Consider the following 17,192-nt stretch of genomic DNA (forward strand, 5'->3'; position numbering starts at 1 on the left):
ATCATTCTTTACACAGAATGAAGAAAGTTTTGTACATATTTGGTTGCATGATGTCTCCCCCTTGAGAATGTAAACTCTTTGAGGGCAGGGACTGTCTTTGGTCTCTTTTTGTGTCTCTAGCACTTAGCACAGTGCTTGCATATATTAGGTGCTTAATAAAGTTTATCATATTGAATGGAATCGAGGTGGGCATGGAATGTCAGAGGAGGGTTGAGAAGGTGGCAAGAGAAAGCAAGCAGAAACACAGCAAAGTCAAGATTCTGAGAGTCCCTCGTTGGGCCTTTTGGGAGTCTCTCTGTGGCTGGTTTGAATGCCTGAATTGCATCCACTGGGGACGACTTTGGGCACCCTGCCCCATTAGTAAACATTACGTCTTTGCTTCATGTCCTAGCCTGCTGGAGAATTGGGTTGCGTTTTGCTAAGGGGTGGTGTCCCTCCAATGGGGCAAAGGGAATAGATTAGTTTCCTTTGATTTACACTCAGTCTTATCTCAAAAAGTGGTATCAACTCATCTCTGGGCTATTTTCCTTCATCAACAACCTAGACAGACCAGTTTAATTTGAGATGGGAGGTCTCAATGTTGAGAAGATGCTCAGGGCCAGGATGAGGACACAATTTGTAGGAAACACAGGATTTACTTTTCAGTTAGTCCACTTCATCAGAGGGTGGCCCTCAACCAGAACCCAAAAGACCTGTTGTTCAGGCCTAGCCCCACAGGGCTGCTGTGCCTGAGTTTCCCCACTTGGAAATGAAATAGATGTAGCTAGGCCACTCCCAGGGGTGTTGGGGGATGAGCTCATATCTGCAGTGTGCTTCAAGGCACTAGAGAGATGTGAAGTTTTATTGTGAACACAATGAATCGGGTTCTTTTGTTGTTCTGTCATTTCACTCATATTCAAGTTTTCATGGACCCCATTTAGGATTTTCTTGGCAGAGATTCTGGAGTGGTTTGCTATTTCTTTCTCCAGCTCATTTGGCAAATGAAAAAACTGAGGCAAAAGGGGAAACACAATTTGCCCAGGGTCACACAGCTAGGAAATGTCTCAGGCCAGATTCGTACTTACATCTTCCTGACTACAGATCCGATACTCTATCTACTCCACCATCTAACTGTCCTGATGAGACAGATTAACAAAAATAAAAATCAGTTTTCCCAGCAAACTTTCCAATCCCCACCTTTCTCTATTCCCCAAATCCTAGACTATCCCAGAGGAAGCTTGGAAGAAAATCTAGTACTACCAGAGAGACATATATGGGACTCTTGGTTTCAAGTCTTGGCTTGTTCTTTCCCAACTGGAGTTAATAGGGCCGTGTTAAAAAAATGTCTTTCCTTGTCTTCTTCAGGTACCTAGAACTCTACTGCAGGTTTGGGGACATTTAAGACAGTGTGTCATAGTGGTGAGAGCACTCCCTAGATTAGGAACCAGATGACCTAAGTTTGCTACTTACTACTTACAAAAAAAGTAATGTCATATAGTGGGTGGGAAATGGTAGACTTCAAATCAGAAGAGTTCTGGCTTCAAAGCTCTAGACTCTGACTCTTGCTTCCAAGGACAAGATATTTAACCTGTTTTTCCACATCTGTAAGATAGTTCTTTGGGCAGCAAGGTGGCACAGTGGACAGAGTCAGGAAGGTTCATCTTCCTAAATTCAAATCTGACCTCAGATGTTTACTAGCTGTATGATTCTGGGCAAGCCACTTAACCCTGTTTGCCTTAGTTCTTCATCTATAAAATGAGCTGGAGAAGGAAATGGCAAACCACTTTAATATTTTTGCCAAGAAAATCCCAAGTTGGGGCACCTAGATATCTTAGTAGATTGAGAATCAGGCCCAGGGATGGGAGGTCTTGGGTTCAAATTTGACCTCAGACACTTCCTAGTTGTGTGACCCTGGGCAAGTCACTTGACCCCCATTGCCTACTCTTACCACTCTTCTGCCTTAGAACCAATACACAGTATTGACTCTAAGACAGATGGTAAAGGTTTAAAAAAAAAATCCCAAATGGGGTCAAGAAAAGTTGGATATGGCAAGCACTCAACAATAAAATCTGTACTTACCCCCCAAGTTTGTGGAGAAAATCAAAAGTGATAAAGATGTAAAACTCTTTGAAAATCTTAATATCCCTGGGTAAATATCCATGTGACCTTAGAAAATTCACTTAACTTTAGTTCATTCATCTGTAAAATGAAGAGGCTGGGTCAGATAGCCTCTGAGGTCCCCTCTCACTCTTTAAATTTCCTTCTTATTCTAGAGCCTATGCTTTCAATTTAGGATCATGGAACCATTGATCTGTTAACTTAGAATCAGAACTATTAAATAGTCAGAAAAGCCAAGTGTTTAATCAGGAGAGGGATGGTGTGTAATATTTAGGCCTCCACACAGAGTCACATGCTCCAAATGCAATAGAGCCCAAGGAATATGGGGAACTTATACACCTCCTGGAGAACTGGGGACAGGGAAATATGATTGACTGGTTTCACAATAGCTACAAAAAATGAGAAGTTCAAAAAAGGATTATCAGGGAGAGGCATGGATTCAGCTAAGGGCTGGGCTTACTTGGGTAAGGACTCGGATACAACAGGAGAAACTACAGGGACAAAAAAGGGTACTTAACATCTGATTGAGTCTGCTTACTCCACCTTAAAGTATTTTAAGGTCTATTGTTAGTCTGAAACTTGAGACTCTGGGGTTTCCCTTTAGGAGAACTTTCATGTGCAAGGTCAAGCTTGGGGGTCTCAAGGTTCCACTTTGACAGAGCTACAGCAGAAAGAGACCTCAGAGGCAACCTCCTCATTTTAAAGGAAGATTAACTTGCTCAAGATCCCACAGGTAGTTAGCATCAAAGGTGAAATATGAACATAAGTCCTCCATCCAAATGCCAGTGGCTCTTTCCAGAGCATCATACCATCCTGTTAAAAGAGAGCTTTGCTCTTTCTTTAAAAGTTCCCATTATAGTAATATTTAATATTTGTATTGTTATTAACTCTTTGTGACCCTGTATGGGTTTTCTTGGCAAAGATACTGGAATAGTTTGTTATTTTTTCTCCAATGGATTAAGGCAAACTTTACCCCACCTTCTCTCTCTCTCTGTCTCTCTCTGTCTCCCCCCCCCCCCCCAAATAGCAACAAAAACCCAAAGCTGCCTCAATCTTTGATACAGATCTGCTCAACTTTACCCCTCCGTGGCTTTTCCTCCCTACCAAAAAACACAAAACGCAAAAGCTTCCTCTATCTTTGATACAGATCAGCTCAACTTTAGAACACCCTCCCACCCCTCCACCCCCGCCACTTCTCTCTCCTGTCTTTCTTTCTGCCTTTGTCTCAGTCTCTCTCTCCCTCCCTCCTTACCAAAACGTAAGGTCTCTGACCCTAGACTGCCTCTCTACACCCCAGCCCACCCCATCCATCCCTTCCACCACAATACAAGTGAGCTCAGCCCACAGAGGCTCTCATCGAGGACAGGGGTCCCGGGACAAGGGGTCAGGGGAAATCCTGCGGACACTTCCCGGGAAGCAGCTGCCATCTGCAGGCTGAAAAGGAGATCTCCCCGAGCAGGTTCCTGGTTAGTCCCGCTAGAGGCTAAACAAACAGGGAAGGGAATAGTGTGTCTAGAGAATGAAAGGACAGAGGAAGCCAGCAGCAAACGAGGCTCCCCACCTCGCTCTCTGCCCGTGCCCAGGCTTGGGCTGGGAGGCGCATCCTGACGCTCTCTGGGACTTAGAGGTGGGGCTCCTGGTACTGAGTGGCGAGACGGGCGAAGCTGGCGAGCAGGTGACTTCCTGGTAACCCTACCCTCTCGGCTGATCTCGTCTCCCCTCCCTCCCCCACTCTCTAGGTACAGGCACCTGGGGAGGGCACAGCTTTGAAGTCTCACCAGGGGCCCGTCTACACTTCCTGAGCTAGGCGCGGAGCTGTCTCCCGTGCCACGTGAATGCCTGCGCTAGCCCTGACCTGGGACCCCGAGATGCGAGTGTACCCCAGGCAGGTAACCGCTGGGCCCAGGTGACGCTCTTGGGGCTTTCACTGTGCAAGGTAAGTGTTGGGGTAAGGTATAGCCACTAGAATTGGGAGGGCCAAAGGAAAGGAGGGGAGGCTGGGGTGTCGGGGCAGGGGTAGGGGAGGCTAAATCAAGGGACCGGGTCGCTTGATTTGGTTTTCGTTGACCAGAGTCTCTCGGGCTATCTCTTTCAAACATCCGCCCACCCCACCCGTGGCCGGCGTGTGTAGCTGGCTAGCCTGCAGAAAGTTAAAGGAGCAGGGTGGCTTGGGAGCCGGCTAGAGAAAGCAGCTTCATTGAGGGGAGGAAGGGCAAAGTCCCAGGGAGCCACAAGTGGCTTGTCCGAGAGTCCTAGCAACGAATAATCACCGCCGCCGCCTCAGTCTCCTCGCAGCTCTTGCTGGGCACTCTCGAGGCGCTCTCCGAGGTTGCCGGGGGTATCCCATCCTCCCGCGGGCTGCTGAGGCTGCTCCTAAAACCCCGGGGGGGGGGGTAACGGCGCAAGATATTGGGTAGGAGGAGGGCATGATGGGAGGCGGCAGGGGAAGTGGAAGGGGCTCAGTTCTTCCCACTTTCTAGGAGGCTTATCAACAATCCGATTCAACAAATATTTTAAGTGCTGCGTACCAGAGCCAAAGCCACTTGCAAACCGGGTCACTTCTCCCCCTTGGCGTATGACTAATAATAGACGTTCCACCTACCTCGAGGGGTTATGACACTTAAATATAATAATATATATTAAAATCCCTATGTACATATACATTTCTACACATCTATTCACACGTAGATAGACAGATACATAGAGAGATATAGTGACATACAATTTTTTTTTAAACCCTTACCTTCTGTCTTAGAATCCATAGTATAGGTTCCCCACGGCTAGACAATTAAGGGTTAAATGACTTGCTCAAGGTCACATAACTAGGAAGTGTCTGAATCCAAATTTGAATCCAGGACCTCTGGGCTCTAGGTCTGGCTCTCAATCCACTGAGTCACCTAAATGCCCCTCGCCCTACAAACTTTAAGAAATTTCAATTCCATTAGTAAACTTTCTACCAGCAGCAATGCAATGACCCAGGACATTTTCAATTCCATTAGTAAACACCCAAATGAGGAAAGTACCCCTACCAATACAGGTTGGTACTTTACCTGCAAAATAGTCTTAAAGGGCTGCCTAGGTAATTGACTGGACTGGACTGGACTGGGGAAATGTAATAAGTGGGTGTCAGAGGTAGGGCTTGAACTCAGGTTGTCTGGATTCCAAAGCTATCTTTTTGTCCACTATGCCTCTTAGTAGATTTTTTAAAAAAACCTTACCTTCCATTTTATTTTATTTTTTAATTTATATTTAGAATATTTTTCCATGGTTACATGATTCATGTTTCCCCTCCTTTCTCCCCCCTTCCCAAAACCTACAAGCAGTTCCACTGAGTAATATATTCAAAACCTATTTCTATGTTATTCATATTTGCATTAGAGTGATCCTTTAATATCAAAACCCTAATCATATCCCTATCACACTACATGATGGAGCATATATTTTTCTAATGTATTTCTGCTCCCATAGTTCTTTCTCTGGATGTGGATAACATTCTTTCTCATCAGTTTTTTTGAATTGTCCTGGGTCATTGTATTGCTGCTGGTAGAAAGGCCCATTACATTCAATTGTGCTACAGTATATCAGTCTCTGTGTACAATGTTTTCCTGGTTCTGCTTCTTTCACTCTGCATCACTTCCTGGAGGTTGTTCCAGTTCACATGGAATTCTTCCAGTTCTTTATTCTTTTCAGCACAATAGTGTTCCATCACCAACAGATACCACAATTTGGTCAGCCATTTCCCAATCAAAAGGCATCCCCTGATTTTCCAATGTTTTGCCACCACAAAGAGCACTTCACTTCCATTTTAGAGTCTATACTGTGTATTGGTTCTAAGGCAGAAGAGGGATAAGGCTAGGCAATGGGGGTGAAGTGACTTTCCCAAAGTCACACAGCTAGGAAGTGTCTGAGACCAGACTTGGATCTTCTGTCTCTAAATCCACTGAGCCACCCAGCTGCCCCAGGTAGTCTGTTTCATATGCTTTGCTTCCTTTGTGACCTTTGATAATTCACTTAACCCCTCTGGACCTCAGTTCCCTTATCCATAAAGTGTAGAGATTGGACTAGATGACCTCTGGGGGCCTCTTCTTTCTAGCTTTAAAAGCAGATCTGGCATGTAATTTTTTTATTGTTATTTGTATGGGATCACACAGAACCAGCCCATCTAATCCCTCATTTTACAGATGTCAGGAAACTGAGTCTAAGAGACTTGCCTATGGTCACACAAGTAGCAAGCACCGTAACTTACTATGATTTGGGATTTTGAGAGATTTGAACACAGGTCCCTTTTTAAAAATACTTTTGAAAACCCTTATTCTTTATCTTTGAATCAATATTAGGTATTGGTTCTAAGGCAGAAGAACAATAAGGGCTAGGCAATTGGGGATAAGGAACTTACCCAGGATCACACAGCTAGGAAGTGTTTGAGGCCCCATTTGAACCCAGTTCCTCCAGACTCCATGTTCTATCCTCTGAGCCACCCAGTTGCCTCTCATAGGTCCTTTAACTCTAGAGCCAATGCTCCTTCTGTTGTTCTGTATTTAGCCTCTTTGGGATCATTGCAGAAGAGAGAAGCAGGCAGACTGCTTTTAGGTGGACCTTTAGGAAGGTAGCTTCTTTTGGCGGGTGGGAGTGTAGGCCTGGGAATAAAGGAAGGTTTCCTGGAATTTTGAGAGATTAGGAGAACCCCTAGCTGGACAACCAGCCTACTATACTACTAAACTATACTTATAAAATATCATCATCATCATCATCAGAGCTAGAACTTATGTAGCACATTAAAATTTGCAAAGCAATTTATAAATATTATCTTATATAATTCTTACAACATTCCTATAAGAGGGATATTGTTAATCCCATTTTAGAGATGAGAAAACTGAGATAATAAGCAGCTAGCCTCATAGCTAGCAAGTATCTGAAGCAGGATTTGAACTCTGGACTCCTTGGCTCCAAGTCCAGCATTCTCTTCTTAGCACACTTCTACATCTTTATAGTTGTTCAGGACATTTGACTAGGGGCAACAAGACTTTGACATACTTGTCCAGAGTCATTCAATGTGTGTTAAGAGAAGGTCTTTCTGGCTCAGAGATGAGCTTTCAAGATCCTTCTTAGGATGAGCTTTTTGGATTTTTCAGTTTCCATGATCTCAATGTTCAGATCCAGAGTAACATTTGGGAGCAGGGCCAGGATTTTGTACTGCCAAATAAAGAGGAACTAGATTAGAGAGTCATAATCCTTAGCAAGGAGCCAATCACTGGATCCTGGGGATGTTTGGGGCCCCAGAGTCCTCTAGAAGAATGCAAATTTTAGTTTCTCTGGCTCATCTTGCTTCTGAAATGATGGTGGGGGTGTCTAGAGGGGTCTGTGACTAGGCAGAATTCAAGTTCAAGATCTGAACTAAAATAGGGCTTGCAGAGCGCCCTGGACAGATTCCAAGAGGGTCCTAAGCAGAAGTCAAGTTCAGGTTCTGAACTGGGGGCAGCTAGCTGGTTCAGTGGATAGAGATCCAGGCCTAGGGATGAGAGGACCTGGGTTCCAATCAGGTATCAGACACTTCCTAGTTTTGTGACTTTGGACGAGTCACTTAACTCCCACTGAACTGAAATGATTAGACAGGGCTGTTGATTAACCATTGAATTCACCCTGAAATGATTTTGGTTCCTTCCCTCTCTTCCCTTTCTCTTTAGCATTCATCTCCCTTAGCCTTCACTTTTCTCTTGATCTTCCCTGACAGGGGCCCAAGTTCACTTCCAGCTTTGATTTCTAATCTACATTCAGTGCCCTTCCCTCTCTCCAGCTCCTCCCCTCCTTCCTGCCACCAAACCCTTCCTTAGCTCTGTTCTCTTCCCTTCCTCCATAGATGGACAATGACACTGGGTTACCTGTCGAAGAGAACTCAACCATCGCAAGTACCATGCTGACCTCCCAAATGGCCAAGGGCTTGCTTCCCACCAGCATCCTCCCGTATGCTGACACAGGCCTCCCCACCAGCGGGGATGGGCCTCATCTCAGCAGAGCCTGGAACAGCTCCCAGGGCAGCCAGCAACTCTTCCTCACCACCCCCCTGGCCCGGGGCATCTCGGGATTCTTTGTGTGGTCAGCCCTGGTGCTTACCTGCCACCAGGTAAGCTTCCCCCTGTCTCTCCAGAGCTCCCCAGACCTGGAAAGTGCTTTATGAGAGTCCTCCAGGTAAATGTCTCTTCTAGGTTACATTCATCTCCTGTAAATCACCAGCAGGAGAGCTGAAGTCGTCTGCCTATGAGCAGATGTTCCCCACATCTGTCCCCTGAGCTCCAAACTGAACCTTGGGCAGAGAGGACAAGTCTTGGATGGTTTAATGAATCAGCATCTGGTTGGGACTGTAAAACCATAGTTTAGGGCTGGAAGGGATGTTAGATGTTTTCTAGACAAACCCTTTCATTTTACAGATAGGAAAAAATGCTTAGAGAAATGAAGTGACTTATCCAGGGTCACCCAGGTGCCTAGGTATTCTGACTCTATAACCAGCATTTTCCCCATAATATCACCTACTGACAACAAAGGTTTTTCATTCCCTACTCTATGCAAGGCAGTGTGTGTGTGTGTGTGTGTGTGTGTGTGTGTGTGTGTGTGTCTGTGTGTCTGTGTGTCTGTGTGTCTGTGTGTGTATGTGTGAGACTCCTTAGGAATATATATTTTAGGAGAGAAGCTGGAGGATTTATCAATCAGTCAATCAATAAACATTTATTAAGTGCCTACAATGTGCCAGTCACTGAGTCAAGCTCTGGGGATAAAAAGAGGCAACCTTTGCCTTCAAGGACTTGGCAGTGAGACACCAAGCAAACAAATATATACACTATGTACAGGAGAAATAGGAAATAATTAAAAGAAGGAAAGCACTGGAAGGGATTGGGATTGGGGAAGGCTTCCTATAGAAGGTGGGATTTGAGTTGGGACTTGAGGGAAGCCAGGGATTTTAGTAGCTGGAGGGGAGGAAGGAGAGCATCTCCGGAATGGGGGACAGCTAGAGAAAATGCCTGGAATGTCTTGTCTGGAACAGCCTGGAGGCCTGAGGCACTGGATTAAAGATACATATCAGGGTATAAGATGGAAGGCTAGAAAGGTAGGAGGAGTTAGGTTATGAAAGGCTTTGAATGCCAAACTGAGGATCCTGATTTTTCTCCTAGGGGCAATAGGAAAGCCATTGGAATTTGAGGAGGGTGACATAATGAGGAAACTTGCTTTAGTGGCTGAATGACAATAGATTAGGAAGGAAGAGACTAGAGGTGGGCAGACTCACCAACAGGTTATTGGAGAGATTGAGGGCCTGAACCAGAGGGGTGGCAGTGTCACAGGAGAGAAGGAAGTGTACTTGAAAGATATTGAGGGGGCAGCTAGGTGGCTCAGTGGATTGAGAGCCAGCCAGCCTAGAGATGGGGAATTCTGGATTCAAATCTGACATTAAACATTGCCTAGCCCTTTGATCTTAGAAAAGCCACTTAACCCCCATTGCCTAGCCCTTTCCACTCTTCCACCTTGGAACAAATACACAGTATTGATTCCAAGACAGAAGTGAAGGGTTTAAGGAAAAAAAAGAATCATGTAAGGTAAGTAGTACAATGTTACAAATGAGGAAACTGAGGACAGACTCCCAGTAACTTCCCTGAGGTCTCAAAGGAGGGGAAATTTCAAGGATGAGTTTTTTCTAACTGAAAGATTAGAGGCATAGACCGAGTGCTGAGCGAGGCTTTAAATGCAGGTGGTGGTTACCACCCTGTGAAAGAGAGTCTGTGAGCATCTCTGTTCCCTGCTTCCCACCTGCTTGGGGGACTCTGAAACCCTGGAGCAAGGAGCATGAGGGAAATGAGGCGAGCCCAGCACAGAGCACCTGCTGCTGGATCTGAGCCCTGTATTGTGCTGGGGGGTGGGAGGAGTGCCACAGGGACGGGGGAAGGCTCCAGCTGCCACCAGGGTGATAGCACTCCATGAGAAGGACTTTGCCCGAGTGCTGGGGAGGATGCCATCTGCCCCTCCTCCTTAGCTTCCCCTCCCCTAGGCACAGATGGGTCATCGGGTCCGAGGACAGAGAGGAGGAGGTCCTCTCTGTGCCAGGCAAGCTGACTGACAAGGAAGGAGCCTTTAGCTCCTGCTGGAGACACCCGCCTCCCTGTCCTTCCATGGGGCAAAGGGAAGAGTCTGATCATGTGGCATCCAGTCACTTCGAAGCTGAAAATAATCTAACCCCCTGTATTTCTGCGGCTTCAGGAGCTCTTCAAAGCACTTTCAGAGCATCCCTATGAAGTAAACAGGGCAGGAATGAAGGCCCCTCCTTAACAGATGTGGCCGCTGAAGCCCAGACATGTTTTGGGAGCCCCTCCCTGAGTTCCCCTGGAAACAGAGCTCTGACTCCATCTCTGATTCTTTCATTTCTTAGACATATAGAACATTTCTGTGTCTTTTTTTAAATCTTCCATCTTAGAATCAATGATATGTCTTGGTTCCAAGGCAGAAGAGCCATAAGGACTACCATTGGGGTTAAGTGGCTTAAAAGCGATTTAATTAAAATTATTTAAAAAAATTTTTTCAATTCTCCCAAAGAAGTAAATTTTGATAATTGTTTTCTGATATTTTGGAATTCAGATTTTCTTCTTCCCTACCTTCCACCCCTCCCCAAGTGGTAAATTGTCTGATATAGGTTATACAAGTACTGTTATGAAATACATATCTCCATATTACTCATGTTGTGATAGAAGACACCGGTCATATATACAATATAAATCTCATGAGGGAAATATAGGGGAAGATGAATGCTTTGATCTGTCTTCAGACTCCAACAGTTCTTTCTTTAGCTGTGGAGAGTATTTTCATCATAAAGAATATTTCAAAGCAGGTTGAGTTACATCCTCTCAGAAGAGAAGATATAGAAATATTATCATCTCCATTTTTTAGATGAGTAAACTAAGGTTCAGGAGTTGTTGAGTGATCTCCCAAGCACCACTAGTGAAGGCAGGAGGCAGATTAAGAATTCAAGTATTACATATAACCCAGTGGAATTGCTTATCAGCCCCAGGAGTGGGGAAGGAAGAGGGGAGGGAGGGAACATGAAACATGTAACCATGGGGAAATATTCTAAATAAATTTAAATTTTAAAGAAATTTTTTAAAAAAGAGTTCAGGTATTAGGGGGCAGCTGGGTGACCCAGTGGATTAAGAGCCAGGCCTAGAGACAGGAGGTTATGGGTTCAAATGTAACCTCAAATGTAACTTTCCTAGTCCTCAGTTTCATCATCTGTAAAATGGGAAGGTCCTTTAAGGTCCTTTCCAGCTCTAAATCTATAACCTATGTATGAGATTGGATTAGATTAGGGGCAGCTCAGTGGCTCAGTAGATTGAGTCAGGCCTAGAAATGGGAGTTGCTGGGTTCAAAGCTGTGTGACCCTGGGCAAATCACTTAACCCCTATCGCCTAGCTCTTACCTCTCTTCTGCCTTGGAGCCAATACACAGTATTAATTTTCAGACAGACGGTAAGGGATATATACATAAATATAATTTAAATATTTAATTTATATTTAAATTTATGTTTATAGATACAATCAACACAAATATATAATTTATTACTAAATTCATATTTAATTTAATTCAATAGTATATTTGTACAATTATATAGAAATACATAATGTAATATATAAATTCTATCTTGCATGCTTCTCTTTGTAAGTTATTTCTCTGAAGATGGATATTCACAGGTTATTCTTCAAACATTATTTCTCTTGCTGTATATAATGCTCTCCTGGTTCTACTCATTTCACTTTTCATAATTTCAAGTAGGAGTTTCCATGTTTTTTACAAAATTAATCTGCTTATCATTTTTTTAACTCTTACCCTTTTATCTTAGTAACAACTCCAACATAGAAGAGCCAGGGCTAGGCAAATGGGATTAAGTGATTTGCCCAGGGACACATGGCTAGGAAGTGTCTTGAGGCCAAATTTGAACCCAGGTCCTCCTGATTCCAGGGATGAGCCTCTAATCCACTTTACTACCCACCTGGGCTCTGCTCATCATTTCTTGTGGCCCAGTAGCATCCCATCACAGTCATATGCCACAATGTATTCAGCCATTCCCCAGTGGATGGGCATCCCTTCTCTTTCCAGTTCTTTGCCACCACAAAGAAAGCTGTTATAAATGTTTTGGAACATATAGGCTCTTTGTCTTTCTCCCCAATCACCTTGGGAAACAGACCTAACAGTGGTGTTGCTGAGTTTGAGGGCATACACAATTTTATAACTCTCTGGGCATAATTCCAGATTGCTCTCCAAAATGGTTAGATCCATTCACAATTCCACCAACAGTGTCCCCTGGAACTCAGAGTTTTGAGGAACAAATATTGGAAATTATTTTTGCATTTAGTTGGGAAGAAAATAAAATATTAATTTTAAAAAGAGGGAAAAAATTTAAAATATTGAGCAGCACGGGGCCATGTGTAGATTTCTTGGTACATGCCACTGGAGACTTCCTTCCAAATAGTCAAAGAGTCATTAAATGGCATCTTTTTCGGTCTGGTCTTTCAGCTAGTCCTCAATTTGGGCTATCATCTAGTGAATTTTGTTTAGCATATATCATTTTGGTATGACTGAAAACTGATTAGGGAACTTGGCATCCAGGAGGGTGGGTAGAGAGTTGGCGGCAGACTCAGTATTCTCTTGTTCTGGCTGTCCTTTCTCTTTTAAAAGTCGATTCCCTGAGAAAAAAGGCCTGGAAGCCTAGAAAGTCAAAGTTATAAAGTGACTGATAAGCCTTTGTGTATTTACCCTTCCCAGAGGTAAAAACAAAACAAAACAAAAAAAACTTAAGGGCAGAAGGGAGCTTTCATCCAATTCCATTCTCAGACACTTATTAATAAATCATTCAATCAGCAAATATTTATTAGGTGCCTACTGTGTGCCAGGCACTCTGCCAGGTGCTAGGAATGCAAAGACCAAAATGAAACACAAAACCTGCCCTTGAGAAATTTTACATTCGAACAGGAAGACAGCATGTACATTTAAGGTTGAAGTGGATGCAAAATCTATTCCAGAGAGATATCAGGGAATTTTGGTGGGAAAGCCCTATCAGCAGGGGATCAAGAAAGGCCACAGGTAGAGGATTGACGAAAAACACTGTAAGTCACCGGGAATACGAAGATATTTTATCTTTTACTCAGTCCTTTGTCCTTTACCTGGAAGGAGTGTGAATTCAAATGAGGTGGTGGGATGGGGGTTCAGGGTCAATATGGTACATATACAGATACCTATAATACAAGGTAGGGTGTGATTCAATTCAATTCATTAAGCATTTATTTGGCATCTAATAAATGCCAAGAACTGTGCTATCCCCAGGGATATAAAGATCTTAAAAAATTACTTCCCCTCAGAAAGCTTTAAGAGACATAGATATCTATAAGGATACATAAACAGCTCTCTATGTAATAATAAATAATATTTGATATATTATATTCATATAAATATGACATAAACACAATATAGATATATAAATATCTCTACATGTAATTACTAATATTCTATATCATTATATTACTCTATTGATATAAATATAAAATATAAACATCTATATATTATGATAAATATTTATATCATATTACTCTATTGATATAAGTATAAAATAAACATAAATATCTAAATATTTTATGTAATCTATATATTACTCTATTGATATGAATATAAAATAAACAGTATATAAACATGTAAATATCTATAATGATAAATAATATTTTATGTAATTATAGTACAATATTGATAGAAACAGAAAATAAATATAACTTAAATATCTATATATTATGAAAAATATTATTCTACACCATTATATTACTATATTGATATAAATATAAAATAAACCTAAAACACAATATATCAGTATATTGATATATTGATATAAATATGTTATAAATAATAATAAAATATCTATAGATCTAGATCAGGAGATTAATATAAAATACATTTCAAGTAAATATAAAGTAACTTGCAGGAGCCCTAACAATGAAGGGTAACAGGAAAAGCCTTATGGAAAAGTTGACATTTGACCTGAACCTTGAATTATGAATCTATAGATGTAGCTAGGTAGTATAGTGGATAGAGTGCTGGACTTGGAGTTGAGAAATCCTGAGTTCAAATCCAGCCTCTAATGTTAACTAGCTGTGTGACTCTGGACAAATTACTTTTTGCCTCAGTTTCCTCATTTGTAAAATGGGGACAATAATAGTACCTACCTCCTAGGATTGTAGTGAGGATGGGATGAGAAAATACTGACATCCCTTCCACGTTGCAAATCACAACTTGGCCTAAGAAATCAAGTGGGAATTTTGGAGGAGTTTTTGTGGAAGTAGCATATGATCTTCCTTAAAGGCCAGCAGATGAGAGAGGAAAAAGTTTAGAAATTCAGGAGTACATAAAATATATGTATAGTTTTGTATAATATCAACATGTTTTATCTTTTAATGCCACAAATAGACACAATTTCTTTTTTAAAGTGAAAATAAATAAAAAGTTAAAATTGGTGAGTACCAATGGGGAATTTTAAAGTTGTTTGTTTGTTTTTAACATCTCTTGTTATACATGCAGTATGTTTGGAATCATTTGCCTCAAATATTTTTTATAAAATTTTCATTTATTTCACATTTTTAAAATGTCTTTTTTCATACAGCATTTTTACTTAACTGAATCTTCATCTAGCCTATGTCTAAATACTTAACTCAAATTTGGCAATGAGATGCTGTAAACACCCCATAAAAGAAAAAGATAAAATTCAGACGTCTTCTCTGCTGTGCAGGGAGGGCCAAACATTTTTTACATAGCCTTTCTGGATGGAGAGAGTGCAGCCCCTAACCCCAGCAGTGTAGAATGGATATTGTAATAGTCAAAGGACTTAACAAATTATATAGTAGATACCATATAAATTATTATTCCCTTCCTCCTTCCCCTCCCCCCCGCCAAAAAATAGAGGTGAGCATGGATGATGGGGGCAAAGCAAAGACCAGAGCTTTGGAGCGGACCTCTTAGAGGTCATTTACTCCACCTCCATTTTACAGATAAGGAAAATGAGACCCAGAGAGGTTAAGTGATTTGCCCACTGACACGGAGGCAGGAAATGTCCAAGTGGTATTTGAATCCAGGTCCTCTAACGCTAGAACCAGGGTTCTTCCCTTCTGACTAGGATGCCTTTCAAAGGAGTATAAGATCATTGGAGGAAGGAGATGATACTTTAAGCCAAAGTGGAACTGGTGAGCCAGGTGCCTTTCCTGTGGCCCTGGGGTTGCAGAAAGGGTATCTTTCCTGGGCATAAAGATGTTTTCTAACATTAAGCATGCAGTGAGTGCTCCATGAGGTTTTGGGGGCTGCCCTATGGGAAAGCTTGACAGAAATGGAAAGCAGAGGAGCCATCCGGCGGCAGGAGGGGTCTGGGGGGGTGCCACCTAGCCCGACATGCCCTCTTCTTCCCTTCCCATCAGATCTACCTGCACTTGAGGTTCTACACGGTGCCCAATGAGCAGCGCTACATCATCCGCCTTCTTTTCATCGTACCCATTTACGCCTTTGACTCGTGGCTCAGCCTCCTCCTCCTGGGAAGCCACCAGTACTACGTCTATTTCAACTCAGTGCGGGACTGCTATGAGGGTGAGCCTGGGATGGGATGGGCAGAAGAGCTGGGGGTCCTGGGGGTTCCCCGGGGGAAACAGATGCTTCAGAACCAATAGGAGGGTTTGGTAAGAGCCTCATGGGGGAGCCGGCACCCACCATACTGGAGTAGGGTTTTTTGTTTGCTTACAAGAAGAAATAAACCATGTTTAAAACAGAACAAGGGGGGCAGCTGGGTAGCTCAGTGGATTGAGAACCAGGCCTAGAGACAGGAGGTCCTAGGTTCAAATCTGGCCTCAGACTTCCCAGCTGTGTGACCCTGGGCAAGTCACTTGACCCCCATTGCCCACCCTTACCACTCTTCCACCAAGGAGCCAATACACAGAAGTTAAGGGTTTAAAAAAAAAAATAGAACAAGGGTTCCAGGCTTGGGGAATGCATACCTCCAAGGGGGTATGAGAAGCTTGCCCAGGAGCAGGGAAGTGCTTACCTAGTCCAAATCATCTGTGAACAAGAATCTCTCTGCAACATACCCCAAAAGAAGGAAACAAAAATTTATTCCATACTCCCATAATGCTGTTCTAGATGCCTTAGAAATGCTTATCTCATTTGATTCTCAGAATGGCCCCTAGAGGCAGCTGATATTGTGCCCATTTTACAGTTAAGGAAACTGAGGCAAACAGTAGTTAAATGACTTCTCCAGGGTCAACCAGGCGTAAGTATCCAAGGTCAAATTTAAATGCAAGTCTTCCTAACTCTAAATCCCACACTCTTTGCTTCTCTGAGCTGCCTCTGGTAAAGATGACTTCAAATGAAGACCTCTGGTGAAGTGAAGCCTTCATTCTAATTTTGGATGGGCTCTCTTTATATCTCTTCATCTTCTGTTCCTTCTAGGTCAACCCACTGAGACTGACCAAGCACAATGAGTCTAATCCCCTCTGCCATGTACTAAGCCTTTTCCGTTAGAGGAAAGCCAGATTCCTCAGGTTTAAACATTCCCAATTCCTTTAATCAACATGATCTGGAGGGGAGGATGATCCCCAGCTCATCATTCATTCATTCATTCATTCATTCATTCATTCATTCATTCATTCATTCATTCATTCATTCATTCATTTATAACATTCATTTTATTTTTATTTAGTTATTTTTAAGCACTTACTTTCTGTCTTAGAATCAATACAAAGTATCAGTTCCAAGACAGAAGAGCAGTAAGGGCTGAGCAATGAGGATTAAGCAACTCATTGGGGTCACCCAGGTAGGAAGTGTCTGAGGCCAGATTTAAAGCTAGGACCTCCCATCTCTAGACTTGGCTCTCAACCAATTAAGTTACCTCATTGCCCCCTATAACATTCCCTCCTTCCCTCCCTCCCTCTCTCCCTCCTTCTCTCTCTCTCTCTCTCTCTCTCTCTCTCTCTCTCTCTCTCTCTCTCTCTCTCTCTCTCTCTCTCTCTCTCTCTTTCTCTCTTCTCTCCTCTCTCTCTCTCTCT

General features: G+C 42.9%; 1 protein-coding gene across 1 annotated transcript in view; it reads left to right on the forward strand.

Moving 5' to 3' along the window:
• The first annotated feature begins 7,954 nt into the window (after window positions 1-7,954).
• TMEM184A (transmembrane protein 184A) overlaps window positions 7,955-17,192 on the forward strand; it is a 28,222-nt gene continuing 18,984 nt past the window's right edge. The window contains exons 1-2 of the mRNA XM_044678874.1: window positions 7,955-8,218; window positions 15,576-15,741. Of these exons, the coding sequence (XP_044534809.1) occupies window positions 7,955-8,218; window positions 15,576-15,741 (430 nt within the window). The remainder of the gene's footprint in view (window positions 8,219-15,575; window positions 15,742-17,192) is intronic.

Source organism: Gracilinanus agilis, chromosome 1, assembly GCF_016433145.1.
Source record: "Gracilinanus agilis isolate LMUSP501 chromosome 1, AgileGrace, whole genome shotgun sequence".
Classification (NCBI taxonomy): Eukaryota; Metazoa; Chordata; class Mammalia; order Didelphimorphia; family Didelphidae; genus Gracilinanus; species Gracilinanus agilis.